General features: G+C 41.3%; 1 protein-coding gene across 1 annotated transcript in view; it reads left to right on the top strand.

Annotated features, from left to right (window-relative positions):
- MYRFL (myelin regulatory factor like) overlaps nucleotides 1-16,977 on the top strand; it is a gene marked incomplete at its 5' end in the record, with an annotated part of 192,143 nt that overhangs the window by 73,333 nt on the left and 101,833 nt on the right. Inside the window, 3 exons of the mRNA XM_082256200.1 lie at nucleotides 1,523-1,599; nucleotides 10,443-10,553; nucleotides 11,164-11,254. Coding sequence (XP_082112326.1) covers nucleotides 1,523-1,599; nucleotides 10,443-10,553; nucleotides 11,164-11,254 — 279 coding nt within the window. The remainder of the gene's footprint in view (nucleotides 1-1,522; nucleotides 1,600-10,442; nucleotides 10,554-11,163; nucleotides 11,255-16,977) is intronic.

Raw genomic sequence — 16,977 nt, 5'->3', positions numbered from 1 at the left:
AGATGGTGTCAAGCGTATGTGGCAGCAACCAGGTGAGGAGTACAATGACAAGTGTGTCTTGCCTACAGTTAAGCATGGTGGTGGGAGTTTCATGGTCTGGGGCTGCATGAGTACCCCCGGCACTGGGGAGCTACAGTTCATTGAGGGAACCATGAATGCCAACATGTACTGTGACATACTGAAGCAGAGCATGATCCCCTCCCTTCGGAGACTGGGCCACAGGGCAATATTCCAACATAATGAACCCAAACACACCTCCAAGACGACCACTGCCTTGCTAAAGAAGCTGGGAGTAAAGGTGATGGACTGGCCAAGCATGTCCCCAGACCTAAACCCTATTGAGCATCTGTGGGGCATCCTCAAATGGAAGGTGGAGGAGAGCAAGGTCTCTAACATCCACCAGCTCTGTGATGTCGCCATGGAGGAGTGGAAGAGGACTCCAGTGACAACCTGTGAAGCTCTGGTGAACTCCATGCCCAAGAGGGTTAAGGCAGTGCTGGAAAATAATGCTGGCCACACAAAATATTGACAGTTTGGGCCCAATTTGGAAATTTTCACTTAGGGGTGTACTCACTTTTGTTGACAGCGATTTAGACAATAATGGCTGTGTGTTGCTATTTTCAGGGGACAGTAAATTTACACTGTTATACAAGCTGTACACTAACAGTGTAAATTTGCTCTCCCCTAAAATAACATAGATTTTAATGAGATTTGCCCCAAAGTTCAGGTTCATCAAATTTAAAACAGGATTTGCAGAACCCTTGGTGAGTTAAACCCGAGAAGAATCACCCATCTCCATCTATGATCCTGTACAGTCTGGCTCTGATCAACAAACAAACACAAGCATGTAAGGGGAGGCATCATTTCCAAACATTTATACTTCCATCTTATGTCTCTTATGTCATCTTATGAAAAGACATGCCCTTGGCTGCTGCTGTCATACTAGCCATTTGAACACACATAGGTACATAATGAGATTTCGTACAGTTGAATCAAAGAGGTCAACAGAACTATTTTATTTAATAAACACAAACCATTCAGAGCCGGTTCACACTAATCCGACTTCATTGCGGCTTGCAAACGACTTCTCATAATAGAAGTCAATGCAAGTCGCTCCGACTTCGCCAAAAAATAGTGCAGGAACCTTTTTCTAAGTTGGAGCGACTTGAGTCGCTCTGATTAGAACGGTTCCATTGCACAGCATTGGGAGATACTTGTCAGGCGACCAAGTCGTCTGACAAGTCGGAGTAGTGTGAACCGGCTCTTAAGGTTGCCCTACGTTTAACAAAATAAATCTTTCGTTCTATCTTTCCTTTTTATCATACAATCATGGCTGCTAGTTTTTTCAGCACATATTCTATGGGCTACTGCTATAAGGTAGGAGATTATAACTGGAGATGAGAATAAGTTTAAAAAAATTCTATAAAAACAAACATAATATAACAGCACCAGATACATTTTAATGTGTATATTTTAGTTTGCCACCCAAAAAGACACAAATGTGTTTTCTACCCACATTTAGGTTGAAGCTATGAACCAGAAAATTACTATTGAGCAGTCTCAATCGGATCGCAGCAAGAGGCCTTTCAATCCTGTTATGTAGGTATCGTTCTAATATGCTGTTCAGATACAAGGCTGCTTGCCATATCTGTTTTATTATGGAATGCAAAACGTACCTTCCTCCCAGAAGTTCGATTTTAAAATCACGTATTATGCATGACATGAACTGTCATAGCTTTTTTGTTTAAAACAACTATCTTTTCTTGGGTTTTTCACTGGTAAGTCACACATCTAAAAGTTAGATATTTTAGAAGTGACAGCTTAACAAGCAAGTAGATGCAGTAGTTGAGGATTTCATTGAAGGAAGAAAGATTGCTTCCATTTGAGTTCTTGGCAATACATGTAACACAAACTTAAATTATAATATATGTATATACTGTATATATATATATATATATATATATATATATATTGTATATAAAAGTGCTTGCCACTGTGTGAGTATAGGGAAAAGTGATGTTGGGTTTGCACTAATGCAGGGCTCCAGAGTATCTGTACTGAGTGGAGAAACCGTTTTTTTGATTTTCTCCAGGTTTTGTCATCTCGAAATAGGGTCCAGAGTCTGAAGGTGTGCACACTCCTTATAAGCAAGGACCGGACCACAGTGCCTGGCACCCATTTGGAAATAGGTGTGTGCTCCATCCAGGAGACAGGTGCACACCCATTAGGATAGGTGCTGTACTCAAGAGACAGCACTCCATGTTGGAGAAGAGATTATATGTCCATCGGGCTGAGAGAGCTATATGAGTCTGGAGCAGTGTTTCTAAACTCCAGTCCTCAGGGCACACTAACAGGCCAGGTTTGCAAGAAAACTGAAATACATCACAGGTGATATCATTTGCTGCTCAGTGATTGCAGTATTCTAGTCTGCATTTCCACAAGGTAATATTTAAAACCTGGCCTGTTAGTGTGCCCTGAGGACCAGAGCAGAGTTGAGAAACACTGGTCTGGAGGACTGGGAGAGCTGAGGCGACTTGGTGAGTCTAGGAGTTTAAGGGAGTCTAAGTCTTTGAGGAGTGAGAGAGCCCAGGGTGCCAGAAGATCCCCTATTGAGAGACCGGGAGTGGGCCCATACTAAAGCTGCTGCAGCTGAAAGGCTAAGAGGGCCAGGAGAGCCCAGATTGCCAGAAGAGCTTAGTGAGATGGTCTGAGGGAACAGTGCAAAGCCAAGGTTGAGGCCTAAGCAGCAGTGCTGCTGATGGGGGACCCAGGTGGTTCAACTTTTTTATTACCTGTTTTTGCTGGTATAAATCCCCCAAGATCAATATACAGGTGCATCTCATAAAATTAGAATATCATCAAAAAGTTAATTTATTTCAGTAACTTAATTCAAAAAGTGAAACCCATATATTTAAAATAGATGCATTACACACAGAGTGATATGTTTCAAGCTTTTTTTTCTTTTTATTTTATGATTATAGCTTACAGCTAGTGAAAACCCCAAATTCTGTATCTCAGAAAAATAGAATATTACATAAAAAAAAAAGATTTTTAATACAGAAATGTTGGCCTACTGAAAAGTATGTCTGTGTACAGTATAGTATGCACTTAATACTTGGTCGGGGCTTCTTTTGCATTAATTACTGCATCGATGTGGCGTGGCATGGAACCAATCAGCCTGTGGTGATTGCAGCTTTCAGTTCATCTACATTGTTGGGTCTGGTGTCTTTCATCTTCCTTTTGACAATATCCCACAGATTCCCTATGGGGTTTAGGTCAGGCGAGTTTGCTGGCCAATTAAGCACAGTGATACTATGATCATTAAACCAGGTATTGGTACTTTTGGCAGTGTGGACAGGTGCCAAGTCCTGCTGAAAAATGAAATCGGCATCTCCAAAAAGCATGTCAGCAGAGGGAAGCATGAAGTGCTCTAGAATTTCCTGGTAGAGGGCTGCACTGGCTTGGGACTTGATAAAACACAGTGGACCAACACCAGCAGATGACATGGTTTCCCAACTCATCATGGACTGTGGAAAATGCTGCATTTTAATTTGGAAATTAAGGTCTTGGAGTCTGGAGGAAGAGTGAAGAGGCACAGAATCCAAGTTGTATGAGGTCCAGTGTGAAGTTTCCACAGTCAGTAATAATTTGGGGGGGCCATGTCATCTGCTGTCATATGCCTACAACACACACAAGCTAACTATCCTTTTTAGCTAATAAACATGTACAGTGTATGTGATAGGCATTCACTAAACAGTTACTTAACCTGGGTCTTTCTTTATGATGGAGTCATCTTTCAGGATCCAAGATCTCTTTCCAGACTGCTTCTTGCTTCTCCAAAGTCCTGCAAGCAGCTGTTTCTAGTGCTCCTTTGTCACATGTTCCCCCCTTTTTCCCTCCTCCCACTTCCTATAGGGTAATTTCCTGTCCTACGCTTAATGAACCAGTCCAATAGGTTTGTTAGAATTTGAATAGAGGAAGCCTAGCTTCCAATAACAACACCTTTAACTAAAATGTTTTTTGACGTATCTACGGATGGTATCAAAAAGTATTGAGACTAGTTTTGTAACACGCCAACAGATGGCAGTACAAGACTGCACACACAGTCACAGAGAGCACCAGCCCTCATAAGTCAGTGTGCAAAAAGACATTGTCCTGTGTACATTGGAAGTTGTACAACTGGTGCTATTCTGACCACATGCTATTTCATCATGGACGACAAGTTTGATCAAACTTCTCGCCGGATTTCTTGCCGGAATTTCTTGCCGGATACAACATGATATCACTTCCGCACCCACTCTTCTCGCCAGATTTGGCTCCTGTGAACTTCGCCGTCTTCATGAAGATGAAGATCCAGCTCAAAGGTCACCGTTTTGACAGCATTTCTGAGATCCAGCGCAAATTGCAGAAGGTGCTTGACACACTTCAAAAAGAAGACTTCCAGGACACATTCCAGAAGTGGCAGGAACGCTGGGAGTGCTGTATTGCTATGCAAGGGGGCTATTTTGAAGGTGATAGTCCGTAAATTTAGATAAATAAAGTACATTCTTGCAAAAAGAGCTAGTCTTGAAACTTTTTGATACCACTTCGTATGCTATAAAAAATCACCAAAATAGCCATAGAAACACATTCAGTTGTTCAATCTATCTACTTCATTGGTCGGGGAAGGTAAACATGAGCAATAGTATAAAAGAAACCAAGATTATGTAGTACCATGACATACCTGCCAACTGTCCCGTTTTTCCCGGGACAATCCCGGCAAATAGGAGCCTGTCCTGGGTATTTTACAGTGTCCCTGTTAATCAGGGACATTGTAAATCATTTAAAAAAAAAAATGGCGTTCTAAGATTGCTGTCTAAAGTGAAGACAAATAAGTCACAGGGTCCTGATGAGATACACCCAAAATTATTAAAAGAGCTTAGTGGTGAGCTGGCAAAACCATTAACAGATTTATTTAACCAATCATTAGTAACAGGAGTCGTCTCGGAAGATTGGAAATAGGCAAATGTCGTGCCCATTTACAATAAAGGTAGTAGGGAGGAATCGAGCAACTATAGACCAGTGAGTCTGACATCAATAGTAGGCAAATTAATGGAAACCCTATTAAAGGATAGGATTGTGGAACATCTTAAATCCCATGGATTGCAAGATGAAAAACAACATGGGTTTACTTCAGGGAGATCATGTCAAACAAATCTTATAGATTTTTTTGACTGGGTGACTAAATAATAGAAGGTGGAGGTGCAGTAGACATTGCATATCTAGATTTTAGTAAGGCTTTTGACACTGTCCCACATAGAAGACTTATCAATAAACTGCAGTCATTGAGCATGGACTCCCATATTGTTGAGTGGATTAGGCAGTGGCTGAGTGACAGACAACAAAGGGTTGTAGTCAATGAAGAACATTCAGAACAAGGTCATGTTACCAGTGGGGTACCTCAGGGATCTGTACTGGGACCAATTTTGTTTAATATCTTCATAAATGATATTGCAAAAGGCCTCGATGGTAAGGTTTTTCTTTTTGCTGATGACACAAAGATATGTAACAGGGTTGATGTTCCTGGAGGGAAACGCCAAATGGAAAAGGATTTAGGAAAACTAGAAGAATGGTCAGAACTCTGGCAACTGAAATTTAATGTGGATAAGTGCAAGGCGTAAAAACCCAAGGGCAGAATATAGAATATTTGACACAGTCCTGACCTCAGTATCTGAGGAAAGGGATTTAGGAGTAATTATTTCAGAAGACTTAAAGGTGGGAAGACAATGTAATAGAGCAGCACGAAATGCCAGCAGAATGCTTGGATGTATAGGGAGAGGTATAAGCAGTAGAAAGAGAGAAGTGCTTATGCCGCTGTATAGAACACTGGTGAGACCTCACTTGGAGTATTGTGCGCAGTACTGGAGGCCATATCTCCAGAAGGATATAGATACTCTAGAGAGAGTCCAGAGAAGAGCTACTAAACTAGTACATGGATTGCAGGAAAAAACTTACCAGGAAAGGTTAAAGGACCTTAACATGTATAGCTTGGAAGAAAGAAGAGACAGAGGGCATATGATAGAAACTTTTAAATACATAAAGGGAATCAACTCGGTAAAGGAGGAGAGCATATTTAAAAGAAGAAAAACTACCACAAGAGGACACAGTTTTAAATTAGAGGGGCAAAGGTTTAAAAGTAATATGAGGAAGTATTACTTTACTGAGAGAGTAGTGGATGCATGGAATAACCTTCCTGCAGAAGTGGTAGCTGCAAATACAGTGAAGGAGTTTAAGCATGCATGGGATAGGCATAAGGCTATCCTTCATACAAGATAGGGCCAGGGGCTATTCATAGGATTCAGATATATTGGGCAGACTAGATGGGCCAAATGGTTCTTATCTGCCGACACATTCTATGTTTCTATGTTTTTTTTTTTTAATTTTGTGCCACACAGTGTCGCTCTCACCCCAGCTAGGAGTTGTAGTTCTGGCAGCAGGTTGTCTCTCTCTCTGTGCCAGCTCACTCTTCCCGCCTGTCGCAAATTTAACGTGTCACCGAAGGCAGGGTGTCAGCATGGTGCACTTTCCAAAATCCGCCAGCAGGGGGAGGCAGAGCACCTTCCGACAGGCTGGAGGCCTCACACTCCATTAATTACTACTATTAATAATGTTTTTTTATAGATATAATTTTTACACCTGTTAATTGATACATATATATAGTTTTCTAGCTCTAGATAAATGTGTGTACATATCCGTGTATGTGTGTGCATATATATATATATATTGCTCAAAAAAATGAAAACAGACCTCAATCCTCAATGAGCAAAATCTCATGCTTGATATCTATACTGGTATGGACTTGGTATGTGTTAGGATGGTATGGACTGGGTAATGTGTTAGGATCTATACTGGTATGGACTGGGTAATGTGTTAGAATCTATACTTGTATGGACTGAGTAATGTGTTAGGATCTATACTGGTATGGACTGGGTAATGTGTTAGGATCTATACTGGTATGGACTGGGTAATGTGTTAGGATCTATACTGGTATGGACTGGGTAATGTGTTAGAATCTATACTGGTATGGACTGGGTAATGTGTTAGGCTCTATACTGGTATAGACTGGGTAATGTGTCAGGATCTATACTGGTATGGACTGGGTAATGTGTCAGGATCTATACTGGTATGGACTGGGTAATGTGTTAGAATCTATATTGGTATGGACTGGGTAACATGTTAGGCTCTATACTGGTATAGACTGGGTAATGTGTTAGGAAGGAAAGGATGCCACATTGTTTTATGTAAATGAAAATTCTCACCCTACAGAGGGCTAAATTCAAAGACAGGTGAATAAAGTGTGAAATGTGCTCAGGTGTGGCCATACAAAAAATGGAATATGTAAATCTAAATAAAGTATTAGGTGTAAATAAGTACAATAAAACCTAATTATACCAGATAGTATAATCATACTTATTTACACCTTGCACTTTATTTATATTTCCATATTACATTTTTTCTATGGTCACACCTGAGCACATTTCACACTTTAGAATTGCAGGGAATTGTGATGAGAATGTTAAACTTTAGGCAGAAGCAGTGCAGCTGAATGGGAGAATTATTCAAACCCTGCTAATTTGGCCTTAAGTTTTCAATTCCCTTTTCAATTTCCTGTAATTCTCTCTTTATGAAGTAGACCCTATAATCTGATAAGTAGGCGGAGATTAATTATGCAGAGTGGGCGGAGCTTCAGGGAAGTGGGTGTGGTAAGTAATTGATAGCTGTGCTGCAAAGTGTCCCTGGAAATTTTTATCAAATGTTGGCAGCTATGCCATGATAACATACCATGTGGGTCAGGTTTTACCTCCCAGCAACTTTATGTTAAGAGATTTGTAAATTAAGGTAGAAACACCTCTAGAAATATCTTTGCTTCTTGGAGGTAACTCAAGTTGGGTATACACTCGAAAATGATTGAACAGATTCCTTCATCCATGCTACACATAGCAGATGGATACATTTCCAGCTATGGCTGTTGTATTTATACTTGAAAAGAGGTTGCATCTGACAGGATGCAAGAATTTTCCGGCCAACAATTTTCCTTGGCTGCTTTGATTTTACAGTTGAAGAATATCAGATGAGAGCTGGCAAAAATATGTATGTCTTATGAACTGTCAGAAATGTACATAATATCTCGGGAACCAGCAGTAATTTGCATTATATCTCAGGAACCAGCAGAAATTTGAATAATATCTCAGGAACCAGCAGAAATGTGCATAATATTTCAGGAACCTGCAGAAAATTGAATAGAGTGTACCCAGCTTTAGTGATCCTCTTATCTTTTTGCTAGTCTGCCACTCACTGCCTGTCTAATAGAGAATAATAGATTCCCAGTGAATACTGACTAGTGTCCTACTGAAGAAACAATGTAATTTTAGCCCTGGCTTTAGGTCTCACAAGAAAGTGTAAATTTTAATAACAGTTCAAGTTTATTATTGCGGACAGTTGTTAGGAATGCTATTGCTATCAGGCATCTAAGCACTTGTACGAAAATATTGCAAAAAATGTATTGAGTTGCATTTTAAATGAACCCTCTTGTGAGAGATTATACATAGATTGCTATTACAGAGTATACAGACCTGTTTTCAGAATTTTTGATTTCACTTGCTACATACTCATTTACAGTCAGTGACTCAGAAAGCGCTAAAGGTAGAGAATTGACATGACAGTCATGCAACTGGCACATGGGCTTGGACAGTGCATTGACCTTTTGTAGATAACGATGGTATAAAATGATACAGATTGTGCTTACTTGAAGCTTATTGAATCATTTGCATGATTTGTGAACTGATTTGCTCGACTGTGGGTTAGGTCATTGGTGTCACTAGCACTGGGGAATGTGTCCCACAACTCTTGCAGGGTACCCCGGTCTCAATGTCATGACCGCCCACAGTTATCTTTTTTAATTTTAGTTCCACCACATCAGTGCCTTTAGCACTGCAGCTGCTAGAAGACTTCTGACACCGCAGCCCAACAGTCAAATCTTAGACACCATGACCCAATTGTCAGACCTAAGTTACTGCAGCCCAACTGTAAGGCCTGAGATACTGTGGTTACACAAAGCTGAGGGAGGCTTCTCCTCTGCTCTCGAGTATCACATGACAAATCTGAGGGGAGGACTTCCCCTCACTCTGAAGTGGCATGGTATCTACTGAATGGACCTCAGGGAGGGAAGGGGGATAGATGTGTACTGGGGAGGGGAGATATGCATTTCTGAATTTTGCAATCTGTTCAATACGAACCCCGGTCCTTTTCCTTTATTCAGACTTTAATTCCACCTGATGATCCTGATAGTAACACACTCCTGTATTAGGGTGACAATGCTCATTGTCTGTACTGCATCTATGGAGGAGCAGCATTGTCACCTCAGGCTGCTCTACTGATTTAAAGTTCACATCTCTCCCAGTCAAGGCTGCTGATAGAAATCATGGGGCCCCGTACAGCCTACCTGACTGGGCCCCCCTCCTTTGAAAATGTCAAATGATATTTTTGCTAAAAATGTAATACCCGCGATACTATACTTTGAAGCCATGGCAGAAATTAAACCCCCCGTTGAACAAGACCTATTCAAGTGAATGGTGGCATGAAGGCAATGTCTGTACCCAATCTCTCACGCTCACCATCCTGAAATAACCCACCTATTTGCCCTCAGCAGCTTACAGTAAGAGAGGAGAGGTGGTAAAAATGGCAGCACTGTGGGGGGAAAGCGGCACACAGGGGTCCAAGACAACAGGGGGAAGGGGGCGCAGATATTAGAACCGATCCTCCAGCAGTGCAGTCAAAGGAAGAAAAGAAAAGCAGAAGCCAGCAGCACTGCACAAGAGTCACACATGTCAGAAATAAGGCAGTACTGCTGGAACTCCTGCTTGGCAGAGGACCATGCCCCCCTTTTGAACTGATGAGGCCTGCGTCCAGTACAAGAGGGGCTGGCCTTATCAGCGGCCCTGCTCCAAGTCCTAATCTCAGTGAGGAAGGCAGAACACATTGTTTGAGATTTCAGTTCACTTCATGTGAAGATACAAGAAGAAAAAGGATCAACATGAATTTTGCTTTACTTCAAAGGAAATTTACTTTGCCATAAAACAAATGCAGTTACCACAGCTATAAATTGATTTCTCCAGAGTGAACAGAAATTAAATTTTTTAGTAAGATAGGAAAACATTAGAGCCCCGCCCCTATAATGCTTTTATTACTGCCTGTGCCTTCCTGTCCTGGTGACACCTGTTTCTCAGTTTCTTGTATTTTATTACATAGACAAAGGAGGGGATAGTTATAGACTGCAAAAAAAACCTGACCAGGGGAGCTAGGTTCTATTTAAAAGTTCTGGCTGGGGTTGGGCTTTAACATAAACTATACAAATGTTTGCCAATCCTTTGCCGTATGTCAAGCGATGTTCTTTTTCTTTATAGGGTAAATTTACCCCCAGATCAGGTCACTAAAGTAACGCTGGGAAGGTTACATTTTAGTGAAACTACAGCAAACAACATGAGAAAGAAAGGGAAACCAAATCCAGAACAAAGGTAACAATGAAATTGATATAACAACTTTCATTTTTTTTCAGCTGAATGTCTTCATTCTTATGACAAAAATACATGTATCGTACTTCCCCATCTAATCATTTTAATTTGTAAAAATTAATTTTAGCATAAATGACAAAAATATTGCTTCATGTGAAGAAACAAAGGTATTTTTATGCTTTCAAGTCTTCCTGCTTGCCTTGCAATATCTAATATGGAGTGGAAGTTGCAACCCTCTGTAAAATGGACTTCTGTTTAAAGTGATACTCATCTTGCTTTACCTAAAATAAAAGAAGAGGTTTATACTTACCTGCTCTGTGCAATGGTATTGCACAGAGCAGCCCCAAACCTCCATAGACACACAAAGCGGGGCTTGGCCCCACCCCCATCTCCCTCCTCACAGGATTTGATTGGCAGCAGCAGGAGCCAATGACTGCTGTGCTGCTGCAGAAGGGCACTATATCGATACAGGACTCCGGTAAATATTTACTAAAGGGGGTGGGGGAACAACTTCTACCTTAATGTAGGTAATGTATAAGATAAAAAAAAACTTTTGGCTTTATAACCTCTTTAAGCATATTAGATACCTAATGTGTTCCCCTTGTTTGTGCAGGTATTTCATGTTGGTGGTAAGTCTGTATGCTGTAAGTAATGAAGAGTCCTTCCTGGTGGTGGCCCATGTCTCTGAAAGGATTATTGTAAGGGTAAGCTTACATATGTATGTACAGTCAATACTTACACATACATTTTATATAGAAAATATTATATAAAGTAGTACCCGATCTATGTCCAAATAAGCATTGCTTTTGTCATTGTGTAAATCAGTTTTTCCTTTTGGGAATGCCATGCAGAAGCACTTAACATGTTAACATGACATGAGACTACTATAGAAAATGCATATTTGTAAGGTTGCTATTTGCATAAACAGAAACCTGCTTCCAACATGACAATGCTAATAGGTTGCTTGGACACCTGATTTTTTTTTGTGGGATTGAAGGTTGTCTAAATTTCACTTTGCAGATGTGGCTAAGAGGTTAGCACTTCTGCCTGGCTGCACTAGGGTCATTGGTTCAAATCTCAACCACTGCATTACCTGCACAGGGTTTCCATGTTCTCCCTGTGCCTAAGTGGGTTTCTGGGTACTCCCGTTTCTTCCCACACTCCAAAGACATTCTGGTAGGTTAATTGGCTCTGATCTAAAATGACCCTTGTATGTGTATGTATGCATGTGAATTAGGGACTTTAGATTGTAAGCTCCTTGGGGCAGTGGGTGAATAACCAGGGTCACAAAGGTCGCCGTGGATGGGGGGCTGTTATTGCTGATGCTGCCTGCTGCCTGCTGCCTAAAGGTTATTCTAGTTAGAGGCAATGATGGGAGGTTACACTGAACATTTACTCCCATATCCACACAGTGGACCACCCACCCATTTTTTCTGCCTATTGAGTTCAGCAGCAGGCAGATGCCAAGTCGGGAGGCAGAAACTGAAAGTCAGCTGACTGTGGGCCAGTAGAGTGAAGAGGGAGGAACTCCTTGCTGTGTGGGAAGGCTCTATGTCTAGATAGGTGTCACAGGAGATACGTAAAGGGAACTGAGTGACACTGAGAGTGCAGTTAGTGATCCCATCCTCCCATATCAGCACTGGCTGGCATGGTACCTGTATCAGAACCCAGCTTGACAAGGTATTTCCCCAAAAATATCTCTCCTCTCAGTTTTCAGATTTTCAGCCTTGTCATCATGGTCAGAGCTTCCTAGTACACTAGATTGACATTAATATTGTATTAGTTGAAGCATTACATTAATTTCAGATCTGATGATGATATTTCATTAACAGTTCAGTTGAACCTAATATACCAAGTGGATTTATCAAGCAAATAATGAACATAATCAGATACTATTCTAATGAAAATCCAACTGCCCCAAACTGACCAAACAATTTGTGATGGCTTATTGTTTATGTGTTACCTGGGACGCTGATGCCTGACAATGTAACAGTTAGTGCAGCGGTGATGTCATTGCGCTTGGCATCTTTCCAGCAAATTTGAAAGCGACTGCAAGGAGGGGGAGCAGGGAAGAGGAGGACCAAAGCCTGCAGGCCATTGCAGCGGTCAATGTGCAACAGCTCCAGGTCAAACAGAGTCTGTGGGGCAGTCAGTTAGTCACTCTATGGGAGAGTCAGTGATGTAAGGGGTGAGTGGAGACTCTAAGGTACGGGGGGGCACAGATAAAAAAGACCCCCTTATATCTGTGTACATCAGGGCATGCAGAGTTCCCCTTTACATCAGGGCATGCAGAGTTCCCCTTTACATCAGGGCCTGAAAAGTTCCCCTTTACATCAGGGCCTGCAAAGTTCCCCTTTACATCAGGTCCTGCAAAGTTCCCCTTTACATCAGGGCCTGCAGAGTTCCCCTTTACATCAGGGCCTGCAGAGTTCTCTTTTTCATAAGGGTCTGCAGAGTTCTCTTTTAAATCAGGGTCTGTAAAGTTCCCCTTTACACCAGGGCCTGAAAAGTTCTCCTTTACATCAGGTTCTGCAAATTTCCCCTTTACATCAGAGTCTGCAAAGTTCCCATTTACATCAGGGCCTACAGTGTTCCCCTTTACATCAGGGCCTGCTGAGTTCCCCTTCACATCAGGGCCTGCAGAGTCCCGCTTTACGTCAGGGTCTGCAAAGTTCTCTTTTACATAAGGGTCTTCAGAGTTCCTCTTTACATAAGGGTCTGCAAAGTTCCTCTTTACATCAGAGTCTGCAAAGATCCCCTTTACATCAGGTTCTGCAGAGTTCCCCTTTACAACAGGGTTTTCAGAGTTTCCCCTTGCACTGTAAGGCAAACCCTGCAGACTATGATGTACTGTAAAGGGGAACTCTGATGTAAACGGGGCTCTGGGAACTTCGATGTAAAGGAAGATTGTATTGTGAGGGCAGGAAAGGGGCCCTCTGCAAAACATGTGAAAGGGTTCCACTGGGGGACCATAATAAAGAGCCGCGCAATGGGAATAGAGGCTCGAAGGGAAGGGCTCTGGGCTCGAGTCAGGGGCCCTTCATAGTTTTTTGCACCGGGGCCCTGAAGGTTCTAAATATGACCCTGCCTTGAGGTAAGGGCTGATGTGAATGTACAATATATATTTGTAAAGCGCTGCGTAATTTGACAGCGCTATGTAAGTACCTGTAATAAACTGGAAGAGAATCTAACCAGTGCTGGAGAGAGAGAAAATCCGTAGCTAAATTATGTGCTTGTATGTTGACACCTGCTTGCTATCCCTGAGAAAGAATGCTGTGACAACAGCATTGTCAAATCTCACCATCATACTGCCATCAATATGTGATGACCGTGGGATAAACTCAGACTACACTGAATATATGATGATTACACTCTCACAAAGGCTAGCCATTTCACAGGACCACAATATAAGTGCCATCAGACTGAGAGATATAGGCACTGGGATTGACTAACTACGCTGGTGGTAACCTATTACACATCCAAGCAACTGCCACCCCATGTTTTATTAGAAATAAGAACTGTACAAAATATCTACTGTAACAATTTTGACTTTTAGGACATAACTGTAATACTGTCACAACACACACATATACTGTAGTTCAGAAATTTACAATATACTAGCGCTCTTCAAAGAGTCAGGGATTCCAGTTTTGCACCAAGCGCTCTTTGAGACACCAAGTTTTGCCTTGGCGCATTAGAAATAAATTAAAACATTTTTAAATATCATTAAAAAAAAAAAAAAGAAAAGAAAAAAGAATGTAGATCAATGTTTACAGAAAAAGGTACCTAAAGTCATGGGCTCTTCAAGTTTTGGCAAAGTTCAGCCAATAGGCATGCAATGGGTCCAATCTGATTCTAAAAAAAAGGACTCTGTCTTGGCAGATAATATTTGTTTCAATGGTAAAAGAGAGCTCCAGATTGCTGAAGAAGTTTTTTGAACCTTCTAGAGGTTGCAACCTCTAGTCCTCCCCTCACCCAATCACAAGGGTTAAGGGGTGGGAGAAGTAGTGCTGAAAGTTTTTATAATATTACAACAGACCCTCCCACAATGTAAATTTCCTAATTATACCCATATTTCGGGATTACCATATTGTACATTCAGGCAATCAACCTATTATTACACAGAATTAAGTCCCTAGTTAATGAAGGCTTCATAATAATATAGTAGCTTAGATGTGTTCTCTAAAGATATCTCCATTATAGCCAGAGTTATGAAAATTGTGTATACTGTTACAAAAGGGCAGCTTACGGTCACAGAAAGCCAGTCCTAACCGTGTATTGGTCTAAAATGCTTTATGATGGTCAATTACTACCAGAGGTTTTATTACACACCTGATACCAGCTAACAGATGTATTTATCTGGTCTGGAGTGTGTCAATAACTAAAATGTTCAACACACATCTTTTAGAGTAGCCATTAGTCATTTATGGCAGACTATAACCTATATGAGCAAATCTGCAAGATCCCATTAGCTAACCTAAGGCCCTGCTTCCCTGTTTCAGTGGAATTTGTGATACTGACAGGCTTTATGTTCTCTGCTAAGAAACATTAATGAAATACATGTGAAGGTTATATATGTAATGCCAAAATCTGTAGAGCTAAAATTAACGTGTGTTGCAGACGGTTGAATTTAAACAGTATAAAGATTGTTTCTGGGGGTACCCAGACCTCATTACTGTCACAAATGCCTCTGCGAATGACGCTTTACACCTTTATCATGATCCAGCATGGATCACCTTTTTAACTCACAAATAGGACAGGAGGTGAGGGAAAGGAATTCAAGTATTGATAAGCTATGGGAAACAGTGAGTTACTGTATAATTAACATATACCAAAACTACAAAGGCTGCAGATAGGGAACATGTCCCAGGGGTCTTTGAGCTAAGAGTTTTCAATTTATTTACCAGATATGTGCTCAAACTCAGTTCTGTATAAAGTTATATTTATTTTTCTTTTATAACCTTTAATTAAATGTTTGCACCCCAAGGGCAGAATGGGACCTATATACCTGACTAGAATTGCCTAAGAATACCCTTAGTTGAGCACTGTATCCTGCTTTGATCAGGAACTCTGGGCTTCATCCTGATGATCTGAAGGGGGACCTTGAGGGAATGTGGCAGATTTTCCTCATTATCTTTAAAGTGGTTATAAACCCTTAAACATACCCAAGTAATGTTTGTAACATACTCAAGAGATCAATCAAATCCTCCTACATAATTTGCACAAGTTTATCTGCAGTATTCTCTTCTCCACATCCGATCAAAAATCCAGAATTTATAAAGCTTGTCTGAGCTGTCAGAAAAGAAGGGGACAGAGAGCTGAAATTACACTCAGTAAAGTTCAGTTAGGGGAGCTCTGAGAGCTGATTGGAGGGAAGCGACACCCCCCCCCCTTCAAACAGCACACAAGAAAAGAGTTGAGGCTGTCTATCTGCTGGAGGTCCCTCCACTGTCACCTTTTCTCTCTTGGTGTCAGGAAAACTTGTTAGAAATTACTTATGCTGAGAGAAGAAGCACGAAGCAGCAGAAAGAAATGACATTTAGTGCTCTTAATTGGGACAAGTACACACTATACAGTGAGTGAAAAAAAAAAAGTATTTGATCCCCTGCTGATTTTGTATGTTTGCCCACTTACAAAGAAATGATCAGTCTATAATTTTAATGGTAGGTTTATTTTAACAGTGAGAGATAGAATAACAACAAAAATATCCAGAAAAACGCATTTCAAAAAAGTTATTAATTGATTTGCATTTTTATGAGTGAAATAAGTATTTGACCCATTCGCGAAACATGACTTTGTACTTGGTGGCAAAAACCTTGTTGGCAATCACATAGGTCAGACATTTCTTGTAGTTGGCCACCAGGTTTGCACACCATCTCAGGAGGGATTTTGTCACCACTCCTCTTTGCATATCCTCTCCGAGTCATTAAGGTTTTAAGCTGACATTTGGTAACTCGAACCTTCAGCTCCCTCCACATATTTGCTAAAGGATTAAGATCTGGGGACTGGCAAGGCCACTCCAGGACCTTAATGTGCTTCTTCTTTGCCGCTCCTTTGTTGCCTTGGCCATATGTTTTGAGTCATTGTCATGCTGGAATACCCATCCACGACCCGTTTTCAATGCCCCAGCTGAGAGAAGGAGGCTCTTACCCAAGATTTGACCGTACATGGCCCTGTCCATCCTCCCTTTGATGCAGTAAAGGTGTCCTGTCCCCGTAGCAGTAAAATAACCCCAAAGCATAACGTTCTACCTCCATGTTTGACGGTGGGGGGGGTCATAGGCAGCATTCCTACTCCTCCAAACACGGCAAGTTGAGCTGATGCCAAAGAGCCTTATTTATGTCTCATCTGCCCACAACTCTTTCACCCAGTTCTCCTCTGAATCATTCAGATGTTCATTAGTAAACTTCAGAAGGTCCTGTACATG

Source organism: Pelophylax lessonae (genome assembly GCF_965119305.1).
Source record: "Pelophylax lessonae genome assembly, chromosome: 4".
Classification (NCBI taxonomy): Eukaryota; Metazoa; Chordata; class Amphibia; order Anura; family Ranidae; genus Pelophylax; species Pelophylax lessonae.
This window is presented reverse-complemented; position numbering and strand designations above follow the sequence as displayed.